The sequence below is a fragment of the Hydra vulgaris genome, chromosome 08 (genome assembly GCF_038396675.1).
Source record: "Hydra vulgaris chromosome 08, alternate assembly HydraT2T_AEP".
Taxonomy (NCBI): domain Eukaryota; kingdom Metazoa; phylum Cnidaria; class Hydrozoa; order Anthoathecata; family Hydridae; genus Hydra; species Hydra vulgaris.
In genome coordinates this window covers 37,993,446-38,021,392 of record NC_088927.1, presented here as the reverse complement: position 1 = coordinate 38,021,392, position 27,947 = coordinate 37,993,446, and the positions used below count along the sequence as shown (strand labels likewise).

General features: G+C 27.3%; 1 protein-coding gene across 1 annotated transcript in view; it reads left to right on the top strand.

Annotated features, from left to right (window-relative positions):
* LOC100212829 (casein kinase I) overlaps positions 1-27,947 on the top strand; it is a 38,075-nt gene continuing 10,128 nt past the window's right edge. The window contains exons 1-2 of the mRNA XM_065803638.1: positions 1-1,951; positions 21,885-21,995. Of these exons, the coding sequence (XP_065659710.1) occupies positions 1,876-1,951; positions 21,885-21,995 (187 nt within the window). The 5' untranslated portion in view covers positions 1-1,875. The remainder of the gene's footprint in view (positions 1,952-21,884; positions 21,996-27,947) is intronic.

Sequence of the window (27,947 nt, the reverse complement as noted above, 5' to 3'; positions counted from 1 at the left end):
GTTTATTAGTTTTAGCAAAGTGTTAAAGCAAAGTGCTTCTGACGTTGTCTTTTAGAACAGCTGAGCTAATGTCCTGTAGCTATATTTTTGGAAGTATTAAGAGTTTTTTATTTTGCGAATGAATACATTTATTTTATGGATTAGTTATTTTTTAAAGAACTAATCAAACAGTATCAAGATTTGATTAAAGCAATACAATTTTGCCACAAACAATGTGAAATTTAAAGTTTGCAATTATTTTCACTGTTTGTGTTAAATTTGTAAAGCTTTTTTCCCTATATTTATGTAAACTTATATGTGTATTGGCTTAAAATTTTTTCATCAAATATTTGATAAAATATTATCCATTGTTTTAATTAGTTTTTATTTTATTTATTATTTTTATTTGATTTTTTAGTTAGTTGTAAGAATCATAATTTTTTCGATGTGTTTTTTTTATTATTATTATCTTTAATTTTTTTTTATAAGTATTGTTGTTTTAAATATAATTTTTAAACTAAATATAACTTTTAAGAAAAAGTTCAAATTCCTAATATTTTTATTTAATCTTTAAAATAAATTAGACAAACTTAACGCAATAAGTATAAATAAAAAAATTATAAATAATACCAAAAAATATTTGAAAAGATATTTTGAAAATATATTTATTTAATAAAGTTCATCATTTCTATTATTTTTAATTGTCATAACTTTTTTGATCATTTTTTCGTTTGATAATTGCAAACATGCAGTATTTATAACAAATTATTAAATTTGCAAATATGTAGTATTTATATCAAATTATTAAATTAAACAATATTGAAAAAGTTTCTTGATCAGGATTTTTTGTTATTATTATGATTAACATTATTTAAGATGATTATTGTTAAAATTGTTTATTATTAACTAAATTTAATTGTTGTTGTTGTTGTTGTTGTTTTTGTTGTTGTTAATATTTAAAATAACTTTCATTCAATACACATAAATAGATTATAACAATTTGTTTTTTTTAATTAAATATCATATAAGGTGTTTTGGAATTTTAAAAGTGCTGTAATATTTATAATTTTATAAGTACATTTTTTCTTGACTCAAATTTATAGACTGTGATTTCTTTATAAAAAAAAATGTTTTATGCAGTAACATGTTTAAAACAAAGAAATAATGATTATTTGAGACATTTAATTCAACTTGACTATATTTGATAAAATTAAAATCTGAATCCCCGCTGTGGGGAAAAAAGACTTTTGTTCATAAAATATTTAATTATTTTTTAAGTGAAAATACAAAAAGTTTTATGGCTTGATAAATGATAAACTTATCTAATATTATAAATGATATACTTATCTAATATTATAAAACTTAAACAAATCACTGAAACAACGCACTTATAAATATTTTTTTTATTGCACTATTATGTATGTGGTTATGAAATATACCAATATTAATGTACATAAACAAAAGTGTTTTATCTATAGTATTATGTATAATACAAATACATGTAAATGTGATATATGTAATAAATATAACATACATAAAGATAAATAAATACAGAATGAATACATACATACACATATATATATGTGTGTGTGTGTGTGTGTGTGTGTGTGTGTGTGTGTGTGTGTGTGTGTGTGTGTGTGTGTGTGTGTGTGTGTGTAAATGTATTTGTAGTATACATAATATTAGTCTATGTATGGCATTTAAGTTATGATTTTAATTTAATAAAACTCAGAATAACAATAAATATATTTCAATACTTTAATGCTTTCATTTTATCATATTTTATATCTGGCTATCAAACACAATTGAAAATACAACTGAAGCAGATATTAGGCAAACAGCTTCTCTTATTGTAATTGCCCTATTAATTGCTTATGCTTAGATAAATAATATAAAATGGAGTTAAGAGTTGGTAATCGATATCGCTTGGGTAGAAAGATTGGCAGTGGATCATTTGGAGATATTTATTTAGGTAATTACATTTGTTTTTAAGTCATAAATTTTAATAATATATTTGTTTTTAGTATCCTACAAAACATTAACATATCATCATCTCTTTCTCATTTCTACAAATATTATCATGTTTGCTCTTTGCGAGCATGATAATATATTTATTATAGCTTTTATAATTTTAATTATTATTTATTGACTTTACTGCTTTTCTTTAAATGCACAGAGAAACCACATATGTGTTGGTAATTATTTTGGAATATGTTTAAGATAATAAAAATATCAACTTTCGTCAAGACACTGTAGTAAATATCAATCACAATAACAAATTGAAAGACCGCAAACCAATCTCAAATCTAGTCAATTAAACATTAATTTGTGTTTATGTAACAATGTAGTGGCAAGATAGCAGTGGCAGTTAATTGGATTCATATCTTGTAGAAACTAAAAAAAAGGCAAGCATGTATAATTTATTATACAACTCGATTGTATCTTTTATTGTGTCTGTCTCTTCATGCTCTGAAAACTTTTATTTTAGTTTTTTACCTCAACCCTTTGGAACTTTTTCCCATCTTCATGTTTTCCTAACTCATACAACCTACAACTTTTCAAGTCTTCTGTCAACTGTATAACTGTATTCTTTTTTTCCAGTAACTTAGTAGTGCCTGCTTGAGTGAATCAGAATAAAAATAAAAAAATTTTTAAAAGTTATAAACTTATAAAGTATAATATTATAGTTTATAAATTTACTTTTATTATTTGTTATTTTGTATTGTTATTATAATAATATTGTTTTACAATTAAATCTCAAAAATTTGAGATCTAAAACATTTAAGTCACCAATAACAAAAATACCGGCAGATAGATTACTAGAAAAGGCTTAATCAATTTGATTAGGAATAAGATTAAAATATGCGTAATCTTGAGTAAAAGGATAATGATAAAGAACAAAGAGAAATATTAAATTTTATTGAATTTGCTTTTCTGACATTTACCACAAAGTTTGGGAAACCTTACTTCAACTTAGCTTCAAAACTATTAAACTGAGTTTTAGAGCTGTATCTTTATTAGATGATGTTATATTTATAGCATGTTCTAAAACTATGGTGTCATTTCTCGTTGTTAAAAACTTGAGGCTTCAGCAAACCATATATCAGGCCTTGTTACGAGATTTCGCTGCGTACTGAAAACGCGTAGCGCTTTTCTAAGTAACTCAACTCAGCAAATATATTTTGTATTGTTAGAAGTTATATTGCGTCACTAGCGTCTTTTCAAGTACCGCATTATAATTAAAGTTATTTTATTAACGCGTTAAAAATCATACAGTTTTTTTTTCTTACTATAACAAAAGTTACAAACTAAAATCTAAGCTCCTATTTGAAAAAACATTTTTATTATTTCTTTCAAATATGAACTAAATTTTGTTTAAAAAAAATATTTTTTTCATAAAACTTAAAATAATATTTGTTTATTTTTTAATAATTACAGTTTATTTTTTAATAAATACAGTTGGTTTTTAGTTATTTTATTAACTGTTAATAAATTTTTTCTTATTTATTTTGTGAATTCTTTTTAATAATGTTTTTAAACACTAAAGAGTTTTTTTTTATTATTTATCAGTTACAGGTAACATATTCGTGATCATAATTTATTTTCACAAATTAAACGAACGTCATTAAAACTTTACATTTGTTGCTTTTAAAATGCTTTTAGTTACGACTTTATTTCTTCTAAATAAATGTCACGTTAACGACATCAAAAAATAATTTCAATATTCTAAAAGATATAAGTTTTTGCGTTGCGCAAAACTGCTTAACGTGTAGGCAAATCACCTTTTCGCAGGCAAAATGCGAGCTGCGTAACGCTTATTAACAAGGCCTGATATATATTAATTGTGTTCTACATTAATTCTATCATTGCGTTTTATTTCCATTAATATCGTTATTGTAGTGACTTTATACATTTGGTCGATGCCTAATATTTAATGTTGTATTTTATTACAAGTTCACAACAATTTAATAAGATTTATATTAAAAATATATATACGGATGCAAAAATATTCAGCGAGCGAGGAGGATTATATTTATTGGAAGAGGATGTTAAGAATATATCTAGAAAGGTATATATACTCAAAGAAAGTAAACTCGAGGAGTAAAAGCCTTTACCGTAATGCAAGATGCAACCTCATATAACGAGGCAATAGCAATTCTTGACCACAAATTTCAAAAACGGTCTATGGCGATCATGATGCATCACAAACTTCGATCACTTAAGCAACAGGAGAGAGAATCAGTTAAAAACTTCATGACTAACCTTAAGCAGTTTGCCAGAAAGTGTCCTACACAGTCCCTTACTGCCGATCAACATAGAAATTTGTTAATATGTGATGCCTTTATTGCAGGCATTTACTCGCCTTCTATTTGACAGGGACTTTTCGAATCTACAGAAAAGAATCTAGATATACTTTACAAAACAGCCCTAACTATGAAACTAGCTGCTGATGATGCTCTCAATTTAACAAAGACAACCACGATTGCTACAACCATACTTATAAGTTTTGCAGCTACAAAAAATCAAACAATTACCAAAACCTCTTGCTTTGGTGTGGTGGTAAGTTATACTTAAAAACAAAATGCCCAGCACATAACTCTACCTGTACAAATTGTTAAAAAAAAGTTTCTAAGCAAGCGTCCGTCTGTCAAAAATAGAGAATAAAACTTACATTAAGATAGCTATGGTTAAAGGGAAATGCACAGACGACATAGACGAGAGTACAGTATTCCCTTCAGTCATTTAACTGAATTAACTCATCAGATAGATTGATTGATGTCACCATAAATAAAAATAAAACTTAGGCATTATTGGATAATGGCTTGGACAAAACATTCATTCAACATAGAGAATCTTCCACATGGCATATACAAATTTCATTTTGAAAATTTTTTTGACCACCATAATTACATGTAAATTAGATAATAAAGGCATATATTTCAAAAAGACTTTAACAATATCCTTTTCAACATAAAAATAAGATATAGTTAACTTTGTCTTAAATAAGTTAGCAATAAATTTTATGCTGACTCAGCATATATATAAGCTTTACTTAAAAGCTGCATTTAGAAAAATTGAAAAATGCAGTAATATATTTTTTATTAATAGCGATGTTTGATACCTATTTTGACCATCAAAATTGGGGTATTTTGATGGTCAAAATAGCGATGTCACCTTGATAATATTTTTTGAGGCATTGTTATAACTTACAATATAGGTATCAAACATTGCTATTAATAAAAATTTATTACTGCATGTATCAATTTTTCTAAATGCAGCCTTTTAAGTAAAGCTTATATATATGCTGAGTCAGCATAAAATTTATTGCTAACTTATTTAAGACAAAGTTAACTATATCTTATTTTTATGTTAAAAAGGATATTGTTAAAGTCTTTTTGAGGGTAATAATAAATTTATAATTTTTCACTCCTCTCACTCCTCTCTGCTTTAAAAGAGTACTTAACAGGAAAATTTGACAACAGTGATAAAGAAGTAACAATCAACCAATGGCAAGGTACTGATAGAACTACACCGATCTATCAAAAAATCAATATTGAAGATGTTGTTGACCTTATATGCAATAAAATAGATAAGCTTACATCTCATTCATTTATAGCTAAAAGTCAGGCCAAGTACCTTAAAGACTGTAAAGAGTTTTTAAATCACAATGAGTGTATAATATTGGGTGACTTTGCAGAGAACTTTCAATTTATTGATCAGGATGAGGTATAAAGTTACCACTGGAATAAACCAAAATGTACACTGCATCCTATTATTATATACTACAAATCAAATAGTAAACTGATATCCAAGTCATTTTGCTTTCTTTCTGATTAGGTTGAGCATGATGTATACTTTGTATATAAAATACAACAGCTCATTATCAAATACATTAAATCAAACATTCTACAAATTAGTAATATTAATTACTTCACTGATGTATGTGTAGCACAGTATAAAAACTTTTAAAACTTTATTAATCTTTGCCATCACAAAAGAGACTTTGATATTGATGCTCTAAATATACTTGTGATGGTATTGAGGCACAGTAAAAAGACTAAATGTACAAGTCAGTTTAGAAAAGACTATGACTGGACAAATTTTAGATGTAGATAAGATATTTGAATTTTGTGTAACCAATATAAAAAACATTCAATTCATTTTGGTTTATAAAACAGAAATAAATGAAGTTCTATCATCATTACAACCAAGGTTTATTATGGAAAGAACCTTGCCAGGAACAAGATCCTTCCACCATTTTATACCAATTAATAAATGTACAATTTCTTTTAAAAGGATGAGTCAACAAACTGATTTTCAGACATTTAACCTTGTGCAGATTGTGCAGCAGGTTATTTATAATCATATGGATTATATAGCTTGCAGTTATGACAATTTTGGGTGGATTGGAATTATAACCAAAAAACATCAAAGAGAAGATTATAAAATTCAATTTATGCATCCATATGGTCTCAGCCCAAGTTTTTGGTCCGCACGGGAAGATATGTGTTGGGTCTCATCAAATCATGTTTTATGTACCATTGATCAGCCATCTACAACAAATGGTCGGATATATAAAATTTCAGAAACTGAGTTAAAAAAAATTATTGAAGAAAATAATAAAGATTTATAGAAAAATTTCTAACACATCATTTTTATATTTCTATGTTATTTTTTCAAATTTAGTTAAGATTTGGCTACAAAATTCTCCTAGTCACTTGTCTTTATGTTTTAACAAAAAAAAAAGGGGAGGGGGTTGGTAAAATGCTTAATTCTCCCCTCCCCTTTAGACCATAAGCCCTCCCCAGGTACAAAAAAAGAAATAAATAAAGTATAAATTTATTATTGCCCTCAAAAAGACTTTAACAATATCTTTTTACAACATAAAATTAAGATATAGCTAACTTTGTCTTAAATAAGTTAGCAATTAATTTTATGCTGACTCAGCATATATATATAAGCTTTACTTAAAAGGCTGCATTTAGAAAGGTTGAAAAATGCAGTAATATATTTTTTATTAATAGCGATGTTTGATACCTATATTGTAAGTTATAACAATGCCTCAAAAAATCATCAAAGTGACATCATTATTTTAACTGTCGAAATACCCCAAAATATATGCCTTTATAATATATGCTCTAATTTACATGTAATTATAGTGGTCAAAAAAATTTCCAAAATGAAATTTGTATCCGCTACGTGGATTGTCTATGTACAAAATTTCTGGATGATACCTTATTTGATTCATAAAATATTGCTATTTAACAACAAAAAAGTATTTTGCAAAAAATGCTGAGTCAGCATAAATAAGAAAATTGAATCCTGAATATCTCAAGAACCATAAGGGGTTGGAGGTTCCAAATTTCAGATTTTCTTAATTTTTATAAATCCTATAACATATAAAAAAAATTAGCAAAATCTAAAACATAGGGTGATATTTTTTGTTTTTTTCTGCTGATTTGACATGAAATTACCCTTTATGCTAAAGAAGCTACCATCAGATTTTTTAACAGAACAGGATTCCGCAATGCTTTACAGACGGCAGATCAGACAAAAAGGAGATTCGCTTGTTGACAAAGTCTAGCTGGTAGAGGCAATATCTTCTATTTTACATGTGTCAAATTTCAAAGTAAAAAGATTAATACAGTATCAACGAAAGACCTTGCTCCACTTTAGGAGGTAGACTCATCAGCATCGAGTTTAGTAGTTATGAAATTATTGAGTTTAGTTGTTATGCAGTCCAACCCTGAGAACAAAGTAGAAATTAAATGACTATTACCCCTAATACAACTGCGATCAGTCAAGTTGAGAGCAGTATGTGTTAAAAGAAACCAGTGAAATAGTTTCAACCCCACCTAGTATATTTGAAAACTCGATAATGGATGGTATCACAAATATTGAAGCACCAAGCGTAGGTATACCCGACCACTTTGATACTCAAAGCCCTAGTACCATAGATACACAGAGCAATACATTTTTAGGAGTGATCGAAATATTAAAAGACCAAAATACCTAAACAACTACATTACTTATTAGTTCAGCATTTCTCTTATTGAAAGGAATAATTCCAATGGATAAATTCAAAAGAGGAAAAGACTGTTATATTTATAGCACATTCTAAAACCGGTACCTCATTTCCCATCGTTTAAGACTTGATGCTTCAGTGAACCATATATATTAATTATATTCTACCATTAATTCTATCATTGCATTTTATTTATATTAACATCATTATTGTAGTGACTTAATATATTTGATTAAAACCTAATATTTAATGTTGTATTTTATTGCGGGTTTACAACAGGTGATAACATAATAAGTTGCATACCCATGGTGAAAATCCCTTTTAGTAGTGCTAAAAAGATTCATCATCCTACACAAGTTTACATTAATGCTAATCTATTAAATGAAAAAGGAATGCAAGGCTGGTTGACAGAAACTTTCTGCTTACCCGTAAAGTAGCTGGAAACAGTTTACATCTGAAGATGAATATTTTTATTGAAACATCTCTACCCTTCATTTTATTAAGAGCACTAATTTATGAATTGATCGGAGCCCTAGCCCTGGCTAAAAATAAGACTTTTTGTAAACCCGGTTCTTGCAAAATTATAATTTAGCAGGGGTTGATAGCCAGGGCTAAAAAAATTTATAATACTTTATATATTATAATTTTATATTTACATTTACTATTTGTTAAATACTGGTATATGTTTATATATTTTAAACACTTATTTACTTCCAACAAGGTTATTAAGATATGAGTTACTTCAAAATAGAGGATAAGGATTAAAAGCTAGGAATTGTTAACTGAAGAGTTAAAAAGTTCTAGATTCTATATAAAAGGAAAACATAAAGATGGTTAAGAGTTATAAAGACAAATTAGAAAAAAACCTTGTATCGAACATTTGTTAGAGAAGAATAAAGTGATTTAGATATCAGCATATAGAGAGAGATTGAGGAATAAATGGTAAAGATAGAAGTAAGAAAACTTAAAGAGAGAGTGCCTTACATATTGTATGAATGAGCTTTAGTTAAGGAAAGAAAATGCTTTAGGCATTTTCTTTCCTTCTAGATAGATTTTCTTTCCTTCTAGATAGAACAATCTAGATAGGTTGTTTATATCAGAGAAACAGCATAAATGAGGAAGAGTAAGGCCTGATGATGATGATGGCAATCATGGTTATTATGATCTTGTTGATCATATGATGTTTATATATGCATATATACACAAAGTATAACATGAATTCTGAATTTAAAAATATAGTTTAGAATGTATAAATGTTTATGCAGTCCTGGTCACAAACTCGGCCCTGGCTATATTTTATCAAACCCTGCCTCGTCCACAGTCAAATTTCAACTCCATTTGCTTACTACACTAAAGCAGGGGTGTAATTTAAGTCAGATGTCAAACTTCTTTCTAGTTTTTGCCAGAAAAAATGACATGTGACTGGCTGTACTGTTAATTGCTATTTGATTACATGTTATCAGTAGCAGGGTGATTAGATTGTTCTCAATCATCAAGAGTTATATAAAAATTCAGATAAGCTGCATAACAGCTAAATAAATTTGCTACTTTAATTGCTAGCGGGTCGTTAAAGCGAAAGGTGTGAAAGCAAAAAGGAGCAAACTTTTTCTTTAATCCTTTTTTCCTGGTTTTTGATATTTGTTTTTAAAATGTTCCGTTAATTTTATGATTTATAAATTTAATAATTTTATGTTATTAATTCTACTACTTAAAATATATTTGAGTATATATTAAATTTATCATTGTTAAAGTTTTTATCTAATTTTTATACTATATTAATAGAAAATAGTAGTTTTTCTGCATTAACAACTCTGTGCATATTAATTCGCTTCATTGACAAATGTTCAACAAAAAAAAAAAAACGTGACTATATTTATTAAGTTTTATTGCTCCACTTATTTAAATTAATTCCATTTTACCAATCGTAAAAATCTATTTTTCCTAAATGGTTAAAGTTCTTATTTTATTACTACTTTAATAAAAAAATTTTATATATTGTTTTAACAATAATATCATCATATATAATAGATTATGTATTTAACTATGAACATTTTTCTTTCATATGTATTTCATAGTCAATTTGTTTTATTTTTCTCTAAATCTTTTTATTTATTTTCTCTTAAGTTTTGTTGAAAATATAAATAAATACCATTTTGCTTATATTGAATAAATTAAAACCGTCCCACATATATTGAATAAATTAAAACTAAGGATTCTGGAATCGAAATGCAGACAAAGAACTCAAAAATGTATAACAACAACAATACAAGTTATTCAGTTTTCAATACAAACTCTCAATAACTTTTTGAATTCTTGTTAAGTGTTTGTGAATTTTTAAAAGCTGATTATGATTGAATTGGTGAATGTTAAAAAGGCAGAAGTCCATCTATGAAAACTTTCAGGAAGCTAAGAAAAACTGCATTTTCCCCGGTAGTAAATTTTTGTTAATGGTTTAATAGTTTTTTTTTTGAAGAAGATAATGTTTTTCATATTCACGTTTTTTACTTTGTAGCTTTTTTCACCATTTGCGAAGTCATTGCAATTAAATGAATTATTTTTAAGAAAATTAAAAATTATCAATTGCCTGTTTGCACTTTAAAAAAAAAGCTTTGATTTTAGTTTGCACTTTAAAAAAAAAGATTTTATTTAAAATTCTTTTTATTAAAATAATATGAATTTGTTACCCTTCAAGCATTAACTTATTTTTGTATTTATAAAGTTTATTCAAGAAGAACTATTTTTAAGATTTAGATAAAGAAAAAAATTTAGAAATTTAAGCAAAGAAAAAAATAGAAATTATGACCACCCAAAAAAAACTATTGACTGTCAAATGAGTTAGCCGGTCGAATTGACCGCTCGCATTTGATTTCTTATTTTCCACGCTGTATATATATATATATATATATATATATATATATATATATATATATATATATATATATATATTATATATATATATATATATATATATATATATATATATATACATATATATATATATATATATATAAATATATATATATATATATATATATATATAGACACACACACACACACACACACACACACACACACACACACACACACACACACACACACACACACACACACACACACACACACACACACACACACACATATCAGGCCTTTTTTTAAATAAAAAATGGCACATTAGCTTATCTTGGTTTTGACGTCATCAAATTATCGTTTTTTTATTTTTTTATTTAGAGACATTAACTTTTTTAACTACCGCAATAAATAAATTACCGCAAAACAACTTTATTTTACTAATTAAGAAAAACAAATCTAGAAGTGTTGTTTTCTAAATGTACATATTGTGAAATGCCTATTTTGTTTCAATTTTTTGTTTGTTTTTAATATTAAATAATTAAATTCAATATTACATTTTTTATTATCATTTAACTTAAATTAATTTCTTTCTTTTCTTGGCATTTGCATAAATGAATTAAAATATGTTAATTTTTTTTTTCATTATTTTTTTAAATAGCAGCTTTGCAAATAATTTTGATTTTTTACTTTTATAAAGTTATCAACAAACAAAAAATATTACTTGTTGCAAAAAAATACTCAAGTTAATTACTTTAGTAAGTTTCCAAGTTCCATTTATTAAAAATTTTTACTGTTGCACTTTCGCTTGTTTTATGACAAAAACGTTAAAAGTACGCTTTATGAACATCTTTGATGTAATGCTTATAACTTGCAGTGCTTATACCATGTTTACAAGGAATTTAATTATTTTTGTAGAAAAACTTAGAATTCAAAATTCTTTCTAAATTATAAGGATTATAATTATAATTTCTGTTTTCAATAATAATAATGTCGCACAATCTGTTAATTATATAAAGTTGATGTAACTATTATAAAATATTATTTTTTTAAATATTATTTTTCTCAAAATAAAACTTATAAGTATAAATGAAGACATTGCAAGAGTTATATTGCTTCAAGCGTAAATTCAAGCAAAAAAATTAATAATAGAGTTATATCCATAAAAGAAGTTTTTTTTTTAATTATAAAAAAATTAACTCTTTATAAGATGTCATTTAAAGTTTGTAATAATATTTAATAATTTTTTAAATAAAATCAATCATTAAAACAAAACAAACTAACAAAAAATTAAAATACCAAAAGTTATATAAAGTTTAATATGTTATAATTATATAAATTATAAAAGTTATATAAAGTTATATAAAGTTTAATATGTACTGTTTAAAAAAATAAAAGTTATATAAAGTTATATAAAGTTTAATATGTACTGTTTTTTAGCTAATAATTTTTTGTTACGTTTTTTAATTATTTTTTTTTAATTTGGTAATTATTTTTATTGTTTGTTATGAGAAATTGTCTAAACAAATATTCTTGCCATTGCAAGATGATAAATAAAAGTTTTTTTAATATGTTCCTTTTATAGATTCTTTTTTTAAGCATTGTATGACATCTTTTTTTTCTTCTTTTGCTGAACATTTTTTGATGGAAAAGTTAGAATAATTAAAATAAAATTTTCTTTGTTTTTCTTAATTTATTACATTAAATGTAATATTAAATATTACATTTAATGTAATATTAGTAGAGCAATTATCAAACATAATTTTTATGCAAACTTTGTTACATAATCATCATTCAAACATAAGTGGTTTTTATAACGTTAATATATATATATATATATATATATATATATATATATATATATATATATATATATATATATATATATATATATATATATATATATATATATATATATATATATATATATGTATGTATATATATATATATATATATATATATATATATATATATATATATATATATATATATATATATATATATATATATATATATATATATATTGGCCTTGTTAAGAAGCATTATGCAGCTTGCATTTTATGTACAAAGTGGCAATTTGCATATGCGTTCAGCAGTTTTACGTTAAGTAAAAACTTTACATAGGAATATTTAAATTATCTTTTGAAATCGTTTATGTGATGTTTATTCAGAAAATAATAAGTTGTAAAAAAAGAGCATTTAACCACATCTGAATTTTTTTGTAACAGAAACTTATTATTTTATATATATTTTTAAAAGACTTAAAATTAAGTATGATTTTAAAATTTTTGAAAGAATGTTAAACAGTTGCGAAATGTAAATTGAATGTAAAATTAAAATGAATTTAAAATATACTTTTAAAGAAATGTAAAATAGAAATTTTTTTCTTATCATCTGTTAACTATTTAATCATACGTAAAACATGAATCTCTTCATCATAAATTTAAATATGTGAAAGCAAGTAAAAAACTTTTTTTACTATTTAAAAAATGGAGAAGTGATTTTGCTCAAGAGAATTTTTTCACAAATGTGTTAATAATATTTTGTAACTTATTAATTCAATATTCTTTACACAATATTCTTTTAATATTGTGTAAAGTTCTTTAGAGGTAAGTTATTTATGAACATAAAGAATATCTTATTGGTAACTTAAATCTATCTATAAATTGTTTATAATCTTTATTAAAAGTATACTAAATACATAAAAAAAAAAAAACAATAATAATAATAAGTCATGATAAAGAAACAAAAGATTATGTTAAGAATAAGATTGTTTTAAGAAATAAACTATATAGAAAATTTTGTTATATTAGTTTAAATAATTTTTTATGTTGTTAAAAATTAAATTTAATTGCAACGCAGTCCTTTAAAAATGCTAATGATGCAATTTTTACCTATTAACAATGTAGCTTTTTTTTAAGTTCCAGTTACAAGTTTCAGAGGACATCTTGTAAAAAGAATTTGTGATGAAATTAGAAATGCTAGAAATAAAAAAATCATCATTATTTTCACGATATGAATTTGGGAAACTTGTTATGGCAATGAAGAGTCTATAAAAATATTTGTGCAAGGAGTGGTTCTGGCAGCTCAAGATTGCAAGTTCTTGTCTTTAGAAAGAGACAGCCGACTTTGAGACCAATTCATTATAGGAATTAATGGTAATGCTATTCTGCATAACATTCTTTTGGGAGAAAGTGCATTTAGCTTTGACCACTGTGCTAAGACTGCGTCCCGGGTTGCACAAACTAGATTTGATGTTGCATTGTTACAAACTAGATTTTATTTGCATGTTTATCTGTTAAGGAAGAAGTAAATGCAAGTTTCTGGGCAAATGCGAATGAAATAATAAGTCATATACAAAAAAAAAAAACAAGGTTACAACTGTGAATCATTGACTCACTTTGCTCATGAATGTACTTCTTTATGTAAGAAATGTTCATGCTGAGATAGACTGCTACAAATTTCAACTAAACCAGGAAAACTTAAATAAGACAAGTTCGCATTAGATAATTTTACAAGAACTCACCCTGAAACAATACTACATATTATCTACTTAATAATAAATGGAAGAAAAGCTACAGCGCTTGTAGATACTGGTTGCTCACAATCAATCATTGCCTAGGAAATATAGTGCCTTTGCATAATTGTTTAATGGCTGAAGTTGAAGTCAACAGACATATGTTACCATGTCTTTCCTCTCAATGCAGGATTGTTGTGTAGACAAAAAAGAAGATGATCTAATAGTTGGTGATGATTACAATTTGACACTATTCAAACCTCCCAAAACAAACTTAAAACATGTCAATAATAAAGGTCTAAATTTTCAAATAAATTCTCTGGATGTAAAAAATATAAAAAATAATATTAATATAAAATATAAATATAAAAAAATAAGTTTTATTTATGTCTTAAACAAGTTTTTTAAAGAGTGTGCTTTCACTTGGAATAAAATTATATTTTCATATTTGATGAATATAAAATTATAAAAAAGATTATTTTTATTAACGATTATTTTTTAAACTTCAATGGTTATAATACGTTATATTTATTGTAAGAAAACTGTTGATGCATTAATAAAGTGGCATTAAAAATGTCTTGGTATTTTTATTTACGTCATGTTTTATGCAATTAAACTTAATGAATGAGTCTTAAACCACTTTTAAAAAAAAAATTTCAAAAACATTTGAAGTAGCATTTTAAACATCTTCATATTTTTATTGCACGCTTGCTATTTTAAAGAGAGAAAAAAAGTTTTAGTGTAATTAAACTTTAAATGAACAATAATGCCAAGATAAAATAGCTTTCAATCAAAGTTTTTTTGAAGTTATTCTTTAAAATAAAAATGTATCATGAAATTTAAATTATTTTTAATAGTATAGCAATTTGATGTTTACTATAATAGAGCTCATAACAAAACTTTATTTGTATATTAAAATTTTTATTATATTATTTAAACAAAACGTTTTCAACAAACGTTTTAACAAAATTAAATAGAAAAAGTTTATTATACAATTAAAAGTGTTTGATAAATAAATGTTTTAACATAAAAAAATTTTATAATTTAATTTTTTTTAAATGTTTGCTAATTATTAGCAGTTATGACTTAAAAACTTTCATTCGTTCTTTATAAAAAACAAAAAATGGCGTTCTAATTTAAGCAGAATGACGTAATTTAATAGAAAACAAGGAAAATAAGCTTCAACAATCAGACTTTAGAAATGTTGCTTTATTGTTACATTAGATTAAAAAGTAATTATTAAAAGCTATTTTGTTGATAAAAAGAAATAGTCTTACAAAAACAAAAGAACAAATTTACCTTTAGCGGTAAAAGCGTTACTAAATGTAGAAATGTAAACTTCACGAAAAAAATCAATTTAAATAATGAGTAATTTTAAGTAATGAGTTAATAATTGAACCAAATTAAATTAAACTAGTTTTGATGCAATTGAGTCACCCGACTGGATAACTCAATTGTGTCAACATTATTTCCAATAGCCTTTTGTAAGATTTGGGTGTCTTTTGCCATCAGGCTACCACGAGTGTACACTACTTATATATATATATATATATATATATATATATATATATATATATATATATATATATATATATATATATATATAAATATATATATATATATATATATATATATATATATATATAAATATATATATATATATATATATATATATGTATTTGCTTGTCAGGTCAGATATATATATGTATATATATATTTGTTTGTCAGATCACTACTGATATATATATATATATATATATATATATATATATATGTATGTATGTATGTATGTATGTATGTATATATATATATATATATATATATATATATATATATATATATATATATATATATATATATATATATATAGTGAGAGAGAGAGAGTTTATATATGTTTCTCAGGTCAGGTTATCCTGCTACTGGTAACATGTACCCCAGTACAATCTGCTTCATATCCTGCTGCCTTATAGGATACGCCTTTTTAAGCTAAGGCTAGGAGGTGCCAACTTTGATTTAAAACACCCCCTGCCTTAAGGCTCTTGGTTGAGTAAAGGCTAGAGATGGTGTCTCAATAAAAATACTCATCTTGGGCAGATGTTAAATGCATCCAGCTACTGTCTTGTAGAAGACCTCTTAGCCAAAGACTTATGGGGTAAACAGATTCTATCTGTTGACCAGCCTCACACGTCTTCTCCATTTATTAAGCTAGCACAGATGTATTTTTAATACATTGTTTCCAGTTTAGGATATTAAATGCTGGATCTTCTTGACTCAATGCACGGGTTTTGCTTGTCTCTGTTTTTATGACTAGGCAACTCATTTTATTATCTCCTAATGAGAGTACAGCTCTAAAACTCAGTTTTATGGTTCTGAGGCCAGCTGGTAGTCAGGTTTATTAAACTCTGTGGTAGCTCTCAGAGAGGGCTGATTCCATCATAAGCTGTAAAGTATCAAAGTATTAACAGTGCCATGTTGCACATAGATGGTGTCCCTGTTTGTACTTTTGGTTTGCATTGTCAAGGCCACATTTGGAGCCCTTTGCTATGGCTTAGGGTTTATTAATAGTAATGAGGCAATTGCTTGGGCTATTGAACAGTGTACTGAGTACTATCTATGCTTTGAGTCAAGTTCTTTAACAAATTTAAAAATGAATAAAGTACCAAAAACTATAAAACACAAAAAACCATCATCATCACCAAGTTCTCTAAACCTATCATTCACTAATATTCGTGGTCTTTGAAGCAACTTTTCTTCTGTTGGTTCTTATCTCTTGTAAAGTTCACCAGACCTGCTTGCTCTTTGTGAGACTAATTTGAGTTCAACTGTTTAATCTTGTGATTTTAGTGTTGATGGTTATCTTCCTTTAATTTGTAAAGACTCCAATAGTCACATGCTTGGTATGGGCATTTACATTTGTAAGAATTCATCTATTTGTTGGGAAACTAGGTTTGAATCCACAGACTGTTCTTTTATGTGCTTTTGTATAGCACCACTTCACTCTATCGTCTTTCTCTTTGTTCTATATTGTTCTCCATCATCTCAAGACTGTACTTTTTTTGATGTTATTTCTGATCATATTGACCAAGCCCTCTCTCTTTATCCATCAGCTAATATTGTTGTTGTTGGTGACTTAAATGCTCACCACATTGAATGGCTTGGCTCTAGTGTCAGTGATTCTGCAGGCATTAAAGCCCACAACTTTTGCCTTTCTCAATCCCTAACTCAAATAGTCAACTTTCCAACTCTTTCCAGACAACCGGAATCATTTACTTTCTCTACTCGACTTATGTGTTGTTTCTGATCCTAGTCAGTTTTCAGTTTCTCCACATTCACCCTTAGGTGCTTCTGATCACAGTTTGATCTATCTAAAAATCTTATAAATCTCACTCCTCTCCATCATCTGAATCCCCCTATTATCATACCTCTTACAACTACAGTAAAGCTGACTGGGATTCTTTCCGTGATTTTCTTCGCGATGACCCTTGGGTAGAAATCTTTCGCCATCCTGTCGACAAATGTGCTTTTTACATAACTTTGCGGATTCAGGCTGGCATGGAATTTTTTATTCCCTCTGGACAATTCCAGGTCAAGCCCTTACTCTTCTCCATGGTTTTCCTTACATTGTGCTGCTGAAATTACCAATTGAAACCGTTACTTCCATATCTATCAGCAAAACAATTCTCCAGAAAGCAGACCTTTGTTTATTACTGCTAGAAACCATTGTAAACAGGTTTTGTCTAATGCCAAAACCCGCTATTCTCAGGTCATGAAATCTCGTATTTCATCACAAAATTAGGCTCTTGTGACTTCTCGATAATACTTAACAGTATTTATAATAAGGGCAAATCTGTTTACCACCTCTCCTGTATGGTTCAGATTTTGTCACCTTACCTAAAGACAAAGCTGAATTGTTCGCTAAGAACTTTTCATCAATGTCATCTTTTGATTCCACTAGTTGCTTTCTACCTGATTTAGCCGTCAAACAGGTTGATTCCATTGCTTGACATTTGTATCACTCCAGCTTCTGTATCTAAAGTGATTTCCTGCTTTGACTCTTCTATAGCTTATGACCTGGAAAACATACCTTTATTAGTCTTGCAGAAGTGTTCTGCGGAGCTGTCATCTATACTTTTAAAACTATTTAACACATGCTTATCAGAGTCTTGTTTTCCAGCCTGCTGGAAAGTGGCATCTGTTATCCCTATCTTCAAAAATTCTGTATAGTGATCTGATTCGTCTGACTGCCGTCCCATTAGTCTTCTTCCTATCATAAGCAAGGTTTTTGAACCTTTAATTAACAAACACTTAATCTCTCATCTTGAATCTAATAACTTACTTTCTGATCATCAATATGGATTTCGATCTTCTCGTTCTACAGCTGATTTGCTAACTGTAATAACCAATAGGTTTTATCGTGCATTAGATAAAGGTGGAGAGGTTAAGGCCATCACTCTTGACATTTCTAAAGCTTTTGATAAAGTTTGACATGCTGGTCTTCTCCATAGGCTTTCTTCTTTTGGTGTATCTGGCAACATCTTTAAGATTATTGAATCCTTCCTTTCTAATCGTGGTATAAAAGTTGTCCTCGATGGACAGCACTCTTCTTCTTATTCTGTAACTTAGGGGTTCCTCATGGTTCTATCCTTGGCCCTATACCCTTTTTAAATTACATTAACGATCTTCCAGATATTCTCACATCTAAGGTGGCATTGTTAGCTGATGGTACTACCATTTATTCTTGTCATGATGAAAAGCCAACACTCTCTGATTGTTTGGAGGGGACATTTGAGCTTGAAACGGATCTTACTTCTACTACAGCATGGGGCTCACAGGGGTTGTTGAACTTTAATTCAGATAAAGCCCAATTTTTTTCAGCCAATCATTATTGCAATAGTTTAGATCTTCCTATATTTATGAACGGTAAAGTACTTGATGAGTCATCTTCTCTTCATCTTCTAGGATTAACTCTTACTTCTATCTTCTAGGATTACATCTTCTAGGATTAACTCTAACTGTTGCTAAATTAGCATCTGTTAAGGTTGCATCTCTTTATCAAGCTCAACACTTTCTTACTCCGTTTGCTATTCTCTATCTCTATAAATCTCAAATCCGGCCTTGTACGGAATACTGTTGTCATATCTAGGACGGATCTTCTAATGATGCCCTTTCTCTTTTAGACAAGGTGCAAAAATGCATTGTAAACATAGTTGGACCTGCTCTTGCAACCAACCTCCAACCATCATCACATTGTCGTAATGTTGCTTCTCTTTCTCTTTTCTACAAATACTATAATGGGCACTGCTCTATAGAGCTAGCGTCTCTTGTGCCACCTACTAAAATTCATTCTCGTGTTCTCATCATTCAATTAAGTCTCATCCTTTTTCTGTGACTGTTCCTAAGTGCTCCAAAAACTCTTATTCGTCTAGTTTTTTTCCTCGAACAACAGTTCTTTGGAATTCGCTTCTTTCATCTTGCTTTCCTGATTCATATAATTTGCAATCCTATAAGTCGTCTGTCAATCGTTATCTTGCTCTACAATCTTTATCTTTTCTCTTCCAATAACTTCCAACTCAAATTAGTCGTTTCTTACAGCCTTGTTTGAAGTGAAGATGTTTCAAAAAAATGCTATCACAACAAAATTATATATATTTATATATATATATTTATATATATATATATTTATATATATATATATATTTATATATATATATATTTATATATATATATATTTATATATATATATACTTATATATATATATATAGAGAGAGAGAGCCCTTGTTTTATAAAAAAAAAGCTAAATGCAATAGCTTAATGTGAATTTGAATAAAGTTCTCTTTATTTCTTTATTTTTAAGAGACAATTACTTTTTTAAATTACTGCAATAATTTTATTACAGCAAAATGAGTTTAATTTATTGAACTTCTTTTTTATTATGACTATAGGGGAATGTTTATTTTATTTTATATTATAATATTAACTAATTAAATTAAATGTTACATTTTTAAAAATGTTTGATATTAACAAATTTCTTTCTTTTCTCAACATTTGCATAAATGGATATTTTAAATTTTTGAATTTTTATGTTTATTTCTTAAATTCCTAAATGCGGCTTTGCAACTAGAAATGATTTTTTATTCAAAAATAATTAGCTAGTGACAATTAAAAAAATTATGTTAATTTATTTATTTACTAAAATTTTATTATTCTATCAACAATTTTGTTGTGTTATTAAAAAATAATCACTGCCATTTATCATGCGTTATTAAAAAAAAAATTCAACTTATGTTTTGTGCAAATTTTTGATGCAGCTGTTTAATTATAATTTAAATATAAATAAAAAAAAAATGTTTAGGAAGGAAAACCAAAAAAACAATTGCGATAAAAATGAGCTAACCTTTTTTTTCAAGAATAAATAAAATTAAAATATTAACAATATTTAGTAATATTTTTAAATAAATTTTACAGTTAAGTTTAACCCAAGCATTAACTTTAATTTAAATAAACTTAAATATATTTTTTAAATAAAAATTAAGTTATATATTTTTTGTCTAAATTAAATTATATAATTTTTTTATCAAAATAAAGTTATATATTTTTATTAAATTATTTTTAAATTAAATCATATATTTTTTATCAGAATTAAATTATATTATTATGATTTTTGCTTCAAGCTTAAAGTATTAGTGTTTTTTAAGCGAAAAAGTCAATCATTGCAGTAAAATAAAAACTAAATAAAAAGGAATTTTGAATTTTATTTGAGGTGTTTTCAATAGTAATTAGCGCTTATATCTAACATAATTGTCATTAAAACTTTTGTAACAAATATTTTTACATAATTGTCATTCAAAAGTTAATGTGTTTTTTTAAAAATTATAATGCAGCCCCGGCAAGGTTTATGACCGGGGTTGCATTGATGTTAATAGATTCTTTAAAAGTATTGTTTTTAATTATAACCCATGTCATAAATTTTAATTAAAAATAACATTTTTATGGGATCTATCAATATTTATGCAGCCCTGATCATAAACCTGGCCCCAGTCACGACTATGTGTTATCAAACCTAGCCCCGGCCGTAGCCCCGGTCGCTTACTAATATATATATATATATATATAACATATATATATATACTTTTTTTTATATTTAAATTTTTTCTTTATGTTTTCCAATTAAAATTAAGTTAAACTTTAGGATAAAGTTGATGTAAGTTTATATAATAAAACATTTCAAAGTATTTACTTTGAATCAATAATCTAGTACTTACCAAAAGAAGTTTCTTAAACTGCTTTTGGTTGGTACTAGAATTATTTATAGGATAGGTTGTATAAATAACTTAACAAGTTATATGTTGGACTTGAACTTTCATCACAAAAATCGTGTTTAAAATTAAGTTAAATTCAAATTTCTTAAACTAAATTTTGTGTGTGTTTACATAGCATTGTAAGTATTTTGTTAAACATCATACTTTGTCATTTATATAAAAATAAAATGAAGCAACTATTATCCATTTATTTAGGTACACATATAACAAGCCGTGAAGAAGTAGCCATTAAACTTGAATGCTTAAAGTCAAAGCATCCTCAACTCCACATTGAAGCAAAATTTTACAGAATGATGCAGGGAGGAGGTTGTATTTTATTTAGTTTTATATAAGTTATATTATTTTTATATACTTAAACTGCTATGTGTGTATGTATGTAATGTATGTATGTATGTATGTATGTATGTATGTATGTATGTATGTATGTATGTATGTATGTATGTATGTATGTATGTATGTATAATATAATCTATGTTTGTATGATGTATATATGTATGTATATACATACATAGTGCTTTCAAAAATATATGCATTAAGATTTTGTTGCTTAAAGCTTTGTTAAAGTATCATAAATAAGATGTCCCTTTTCTTGTTTTTTTTTTACAAAATCAAACATCATTTTTGCATTGATTTAACAAGATTGTTGCAAGTTTCAGTTGGAAACTTTTTTCCAAACGGTATCTAGTTCTTATTTTAGGCTTTATATGGATCTTATTCGAACCATAGAAAATTGTTTGTCCACCCAATCCCAAATAGATTAGACTCAACTCCTGGGACTAAGCTAACTAGGAAACAGATTTGTTTTATATTTTCATTCCAGGCTTTGACTGTACACACTGTATGGGCAGGTATCATATCTTGTTGAGACTGCCACCATTCATTTTGATCAATCGTCTTTTTATGGAGTAATGTAATTCTCTAGCATCTCTATATATGTGTTTTAGTTGATTTGGCACTACACTTTTCAGATTTAGATTTTATATAAAAAAAAGCTCTTGTTAAAATTCATGATTTTAACAGAAACTTTGCTTTTTTGATTAATACTTCAAAGTTACTTTCATCTCTAAAAGTTACTTGCTCCCATTTTCCCCATTTTTTCCAAAAATCACCCAGTCTCTCCTTACATCACCTTTATCTTGTGAATCAATCTCTGATTGTCAGGATGGGTTTTCTAACAGCTGCATAAACACCAATATTTTTCTTAAGTAAAATTTTCTTCTTTTGATGAAAGACTTTTTTCATGGTTTTTGTCATTTGATATGTTTACAATAACTTAAGCCTGGGTTGGCTCTTACTTGACAAAGTATAAGACTTTTTTTAGACTGTTTTTGTACACTGGAGTTTTTTTAGCCTTCTGGATTCTCTATGATTCTCTATACTGCCTGTCATTTAAAATATTTTTAAAGACAGATGGGTTAACCTGTTTAATTGGAATGGAAGGAAGGGAATGGCCATAAGATTTGAGAGTTGAATTAGAAGAAAAGATCTTTACAAATAGTTCTGCCTTATCCTTGGGATTGGTAATTAGATCAGCCCCATGAATGAGAGATGGAATGTTAGACCTTCCTTTGTTAACGACACTGTTAAGAAATTAAACACAAGGAGAAATGGAACACAAGCTAGGATCAGAGACCAAATATAAAACAAGTGATGGTAAATGATTATAGTAAGCAACCAGGGCTATGGCCGGGGCTAGGTTTGATAACACATAGCTGCGACCGGGGCCAGGTTTATGACCAGGGCTGCATAAATATTGATAGATCCTATAAAAATGTTATTTTTAAATAAAATTTATGATATGAGTTATAATTAAAAACAATACTTTTATAGGATCTATTAATATTAATGCAGCCCTGGCCATATACCCGGCCGGGGCTGCATTAAAGTTGATAAATCCTATAAAATATTGTTTTTAAATAAAATTCATATCGCAAATTTTAATTAAAAACAACATTTTCATAGGTTCTATCAATATTTATGTAGCCCTGGTCATACCTCCTGGCCCCAGTCGCGGCTATGTGTTATCAAACCTAGCCCGGGCCATAGCCCCGGTTGCTTACTAAATGATTGGGGCTGTCAGGAAAATAAGTCACATTTAACTATCTGAGTAAGAGATTGAGTAATGCAGAAGTTATAGGCTTTAAGGTCAGTGGCATTAGAGCCAAGTCATTCAGTATGATGAGCGTTAAAGTCACTAATGACAACAATATTGGCAGAGGGGTAAAGAGAGAGGCCATGGTCATTTTGATCAGAAATTGCATCTAAAAGAGTGCAGTCTTGGGAAGAAGGAGTATGATAAAGAAAAAAGAGAAAGGTGATAGAGTGAAGGAGTGCTAAGCAGAAGCACATAAAAGAATGGTCAAAGGATTCAAACCTGATTTCACAACAAATAGGTGAATTGATGTATATGTATATCTCAAACCAAGCATGTGACTGTTGGAGTCTTTGTGAATCAAAGGATAGTACTCATCGACACTGAGATCAGAAGAAGGAATAGCAGAATTTTAATTAGTCTCACTAAGAGCAAGCAAGTCTGGTAAATTTTGCAACGGTAAGGTTCAACTGATGGAAGGTTGCTTTGCAGACTGTTAGACTGAGTTTTAGAGCTGTACCCTCATTTAGAGATAACAGGAAGAATTGCATAGCCACCATTAAGGAGGCACAAGCAAAAATCTATGAGAAGAGTCAAGAAGATCCAGCATTCATCATCCTAGGCAGGAAATAATGTAACACAGGTTTACATCTACGCTAGCCTAATAGATGAAGAAGGGTTTCAAGGCTAGTCAACAGAATTAAGATTGTTAAAAATGTTACATTTTACAATTTTTTTTTACTACCAAAATTTCCAAACTATGGTTAAAGAAAAGAAAATTCTTTAAAATAAATTTAATTCAAATTACTTAAAAATGTTTTTTTTATATTCATGTTATTTATCACATGTCATATTTCATTTAGTTATTTAGTTAAATAATTTCAAATAAATAAATTTTTTTATCCTGTTTTTTCTGCTAATATACAAAAGTGCTTAATGCACTTGCAACTGTGTATAACGCATTGTCAGATAAGCCATAATCAATAAATTTTTTTATATAACAAATTTATGAATGATATTTTTAGTTTTGAAATTGCTTTTTACAAAAGTTTTTTCGTTATCATTAGTTTTTTAGATTGATCATAGAATGAATGTCGATTAGAAATGGCTTATGAGTAGTAGTTTATAAGTAGTACGCATTTTGTTAAAGCCAAAGTATTAAAAAAAAATGTTGATAGTTTTTTTTTTTTTTTTGCTGTTAAAAAATTCAACCTTAAACAATTGCCCCTTTAAACCTTGCCAACCTTAAACAATTGCTCCTTTAAACCTTGCCAACCTTAAACAATTACCCCTATTTTAAAAAAACAAAAACTAAATTGTGAGAAAGCAAACATAAGACGATTATTTAAAGAAATAAATAGTATAAGTTTAAATAAGTATAAGTTTTTTAAAATAAGGAAATATTTTGTTTTTTTAAACAACATGTAAATTTTATTGATAATTTTTTTATAAAAAGTTTTTGTTTAAAGATATTTTATTAAGATAAAGAATGATTTTTAATTTTTTAAATTTAATTTAATTACAATGCTTTAAAATACTCAACTGGTGTAGTTTAACTTTTAACAAGGTAAGTTTAGTGTTTATTGAGTAAAGTTGCATTTACTTGCATTACGCTTTTTCGTTACACAACAAAATCTCATAACAAGACCTGGATATATATATAAATATATATACATTTCTTCTACATCACTATGTTTGTTTAGCGCTTAGGTTGATTAATTGTTATATTTGTGAAGCGCCACTGTTTGATGTTGGATGAAGGTTCAAATCCTAATAATTAATCTTTTTTTTTTATGTATTATTTTCTTAGTAGACATTAGAAAATATCAAAATTTCAAAGTTTTAAATAATCAAGTTTCAAAATAAGTTAATTTAAGGCTTATATTGAAAGGGATTAATTTAATGCTTATATTTTTTTCTGGTTTATCTACATTTATTTTTTCATTTGTTAAAATTTTTATTTAGTTTAATTTAGTATTTTTTTTTTTTAGTTTTTAATTCTCTTTTCTGTTTATGGTTTGTTTAGTTTTTATTTTAGTTTAAGTTTATATTTGATTATTCAGCACATTTTTAAAATGCTCAGGTTTTCAAAACTTGCAAAGAGCCGCGATCAAGTTGTCAACAAAAAAAATTATATGTGTGGTCACATAAGGCATGTGACCACACATGTCTCCTGAGTACGTTTGCATATACATATATTAAAGTGGTCCAAAAAATTTTTTTTTCAAAAAGTGCACATTGGAACCTCCCATTCTTATCCATCTACTAAAACAAAAATTTTGTAAAAATTTGAAGTGATTTAAAGCATTTTTAGAGATTGCACAAGTCATTTAAAGTTTCTGATTACATCACAAAAAGCGACCTTTTGGTGGGTTAAAGTATTTCACATGAATATCAACAGCAAATAATTTATTATTATTTAACAGTTAACTGTTGAATAATAATAAATTATTCAACAGTTTATTATTAGTATACAACTGTACCAATGCACTTACTAAATAACAACAAAAGTTATATCAATTTTAGTTATTTTGTAGTTTATGTTTAAAACAGTAGTCAATACAGTCTTCAGTGCCTTTACAAACTTATTCGGCTTTTGAAAAGTCCCAGCAGCAGAGTGCCTTTCTTGGAATCTGGAAATTTGTGGTGATGTTCCTGGACAACCTGCAATAAGTACTGTTTCTGTTCTTCATTTTTTGTTAGTATTGAATTGTAATTCTGTATTAGTTTCATTCCTCTTTCAGTGGAGCCTGGAACCATGCTTCCATGTAAATGTTACATTTAAACAAGAGAAACTGGAAAATTCTCTTTTTCTTCACCAGTTTTCAGTTTGAATTGAGACCTGAACATCCACATTTTGAATGAATAAATGATTCTACCCATCCAGCATACCAGTGCAAAGCTCCAGGTGCTGTAAAATGAACGCCACGCGGTGAAGTTCCACCTAGAAAGATGATTGCTAGTTCCAAGAGTTCCCTATAATCATCTCGAGGTTGATAGATTTCAATATTTGTCTAAGCAAAATGAATTATACGAGCTTTGAAATCAGCAATCTCTACCACATCTGCTGCTGTCTGGAAGTTGCTCTGGTCGATCCAATTGTCTTGGAATCTCATAAACAATAGAATATCTGGACCTGTGGATGTAGCTGTTTTCATTATAGAAAAGGCTTTATCAGCTACAATTTCCATAATATGATGCTTACATGCAAGATGTAAAAGTTCATAGTCAAGAGCTTTTTACAGTTTACAGGTGCACTGCATGCACCTGCAAACTGACCCATGTTACTAGCAGTTGTGTCAAAACATAATCCTCTTATAATGTCACAAATATTATAAGAGGATTATGGTCACTTACAAATATTTTAAAGATATCTTAAGGGTTATTTTTGTAGTCTGATATATCTATTTAGATTATGTTTTGTTTTATTGCAAAAGATGATGGAAATGGTCAGCCCTACCCATTTAAATACACGATGTTTATATTTGGGAGGTAGGGGGGAAGGGTCAAGTTAAAAAAATCGTTAGTTTTTAAAATTTTTATCTTAGTGTAAATAGAAATAATGTCAACAAGCAATAGTTTTGGAAAAATATCTCATCGTGAAGTTTTTCTTGTTGGAAAAAGAATTGGAACAATACCTAATACACAATTGCCAGCTAAGAAAACTGTATTGCAATATTACCATTACAGAGATCTTATGCTAAGAGCTGATTTTCCAAACATTTCCTCAGTTAATATAGCTTCATGTCCTCTTGGTGATTTCTTTGCTGCACAATGTGCTGAAATAGGCAGTTGTCTCCAAAAATGTTTATCATGTGTTGTTTATGAGATGAAGAAAATATGGCAAAAAGCAGGAATTCCTTTTATTAATATTGACAAGTATGTAATGTTTTTATGAAATTAAAATAATTTTAATTTTTAGTCTAATCCAATTTCAAATTTATGTTATATAAGTAACAATTATAAAGTCATACAATTTTATATATTTATAACAAATTACATTAATTTTAATGCATTCTTCTACATTTGTTTTAGAGACAAGATTGTTGACTTGAAGAGAAAAGAAGAGAAAAGATTTAAACAAACACAGGAACCATTTTAGTACAAATTTAGTTTTAAAAGAAAACAGTTTTCAAGAATGCTAGAGGAGGTATTTGATGTAAGTC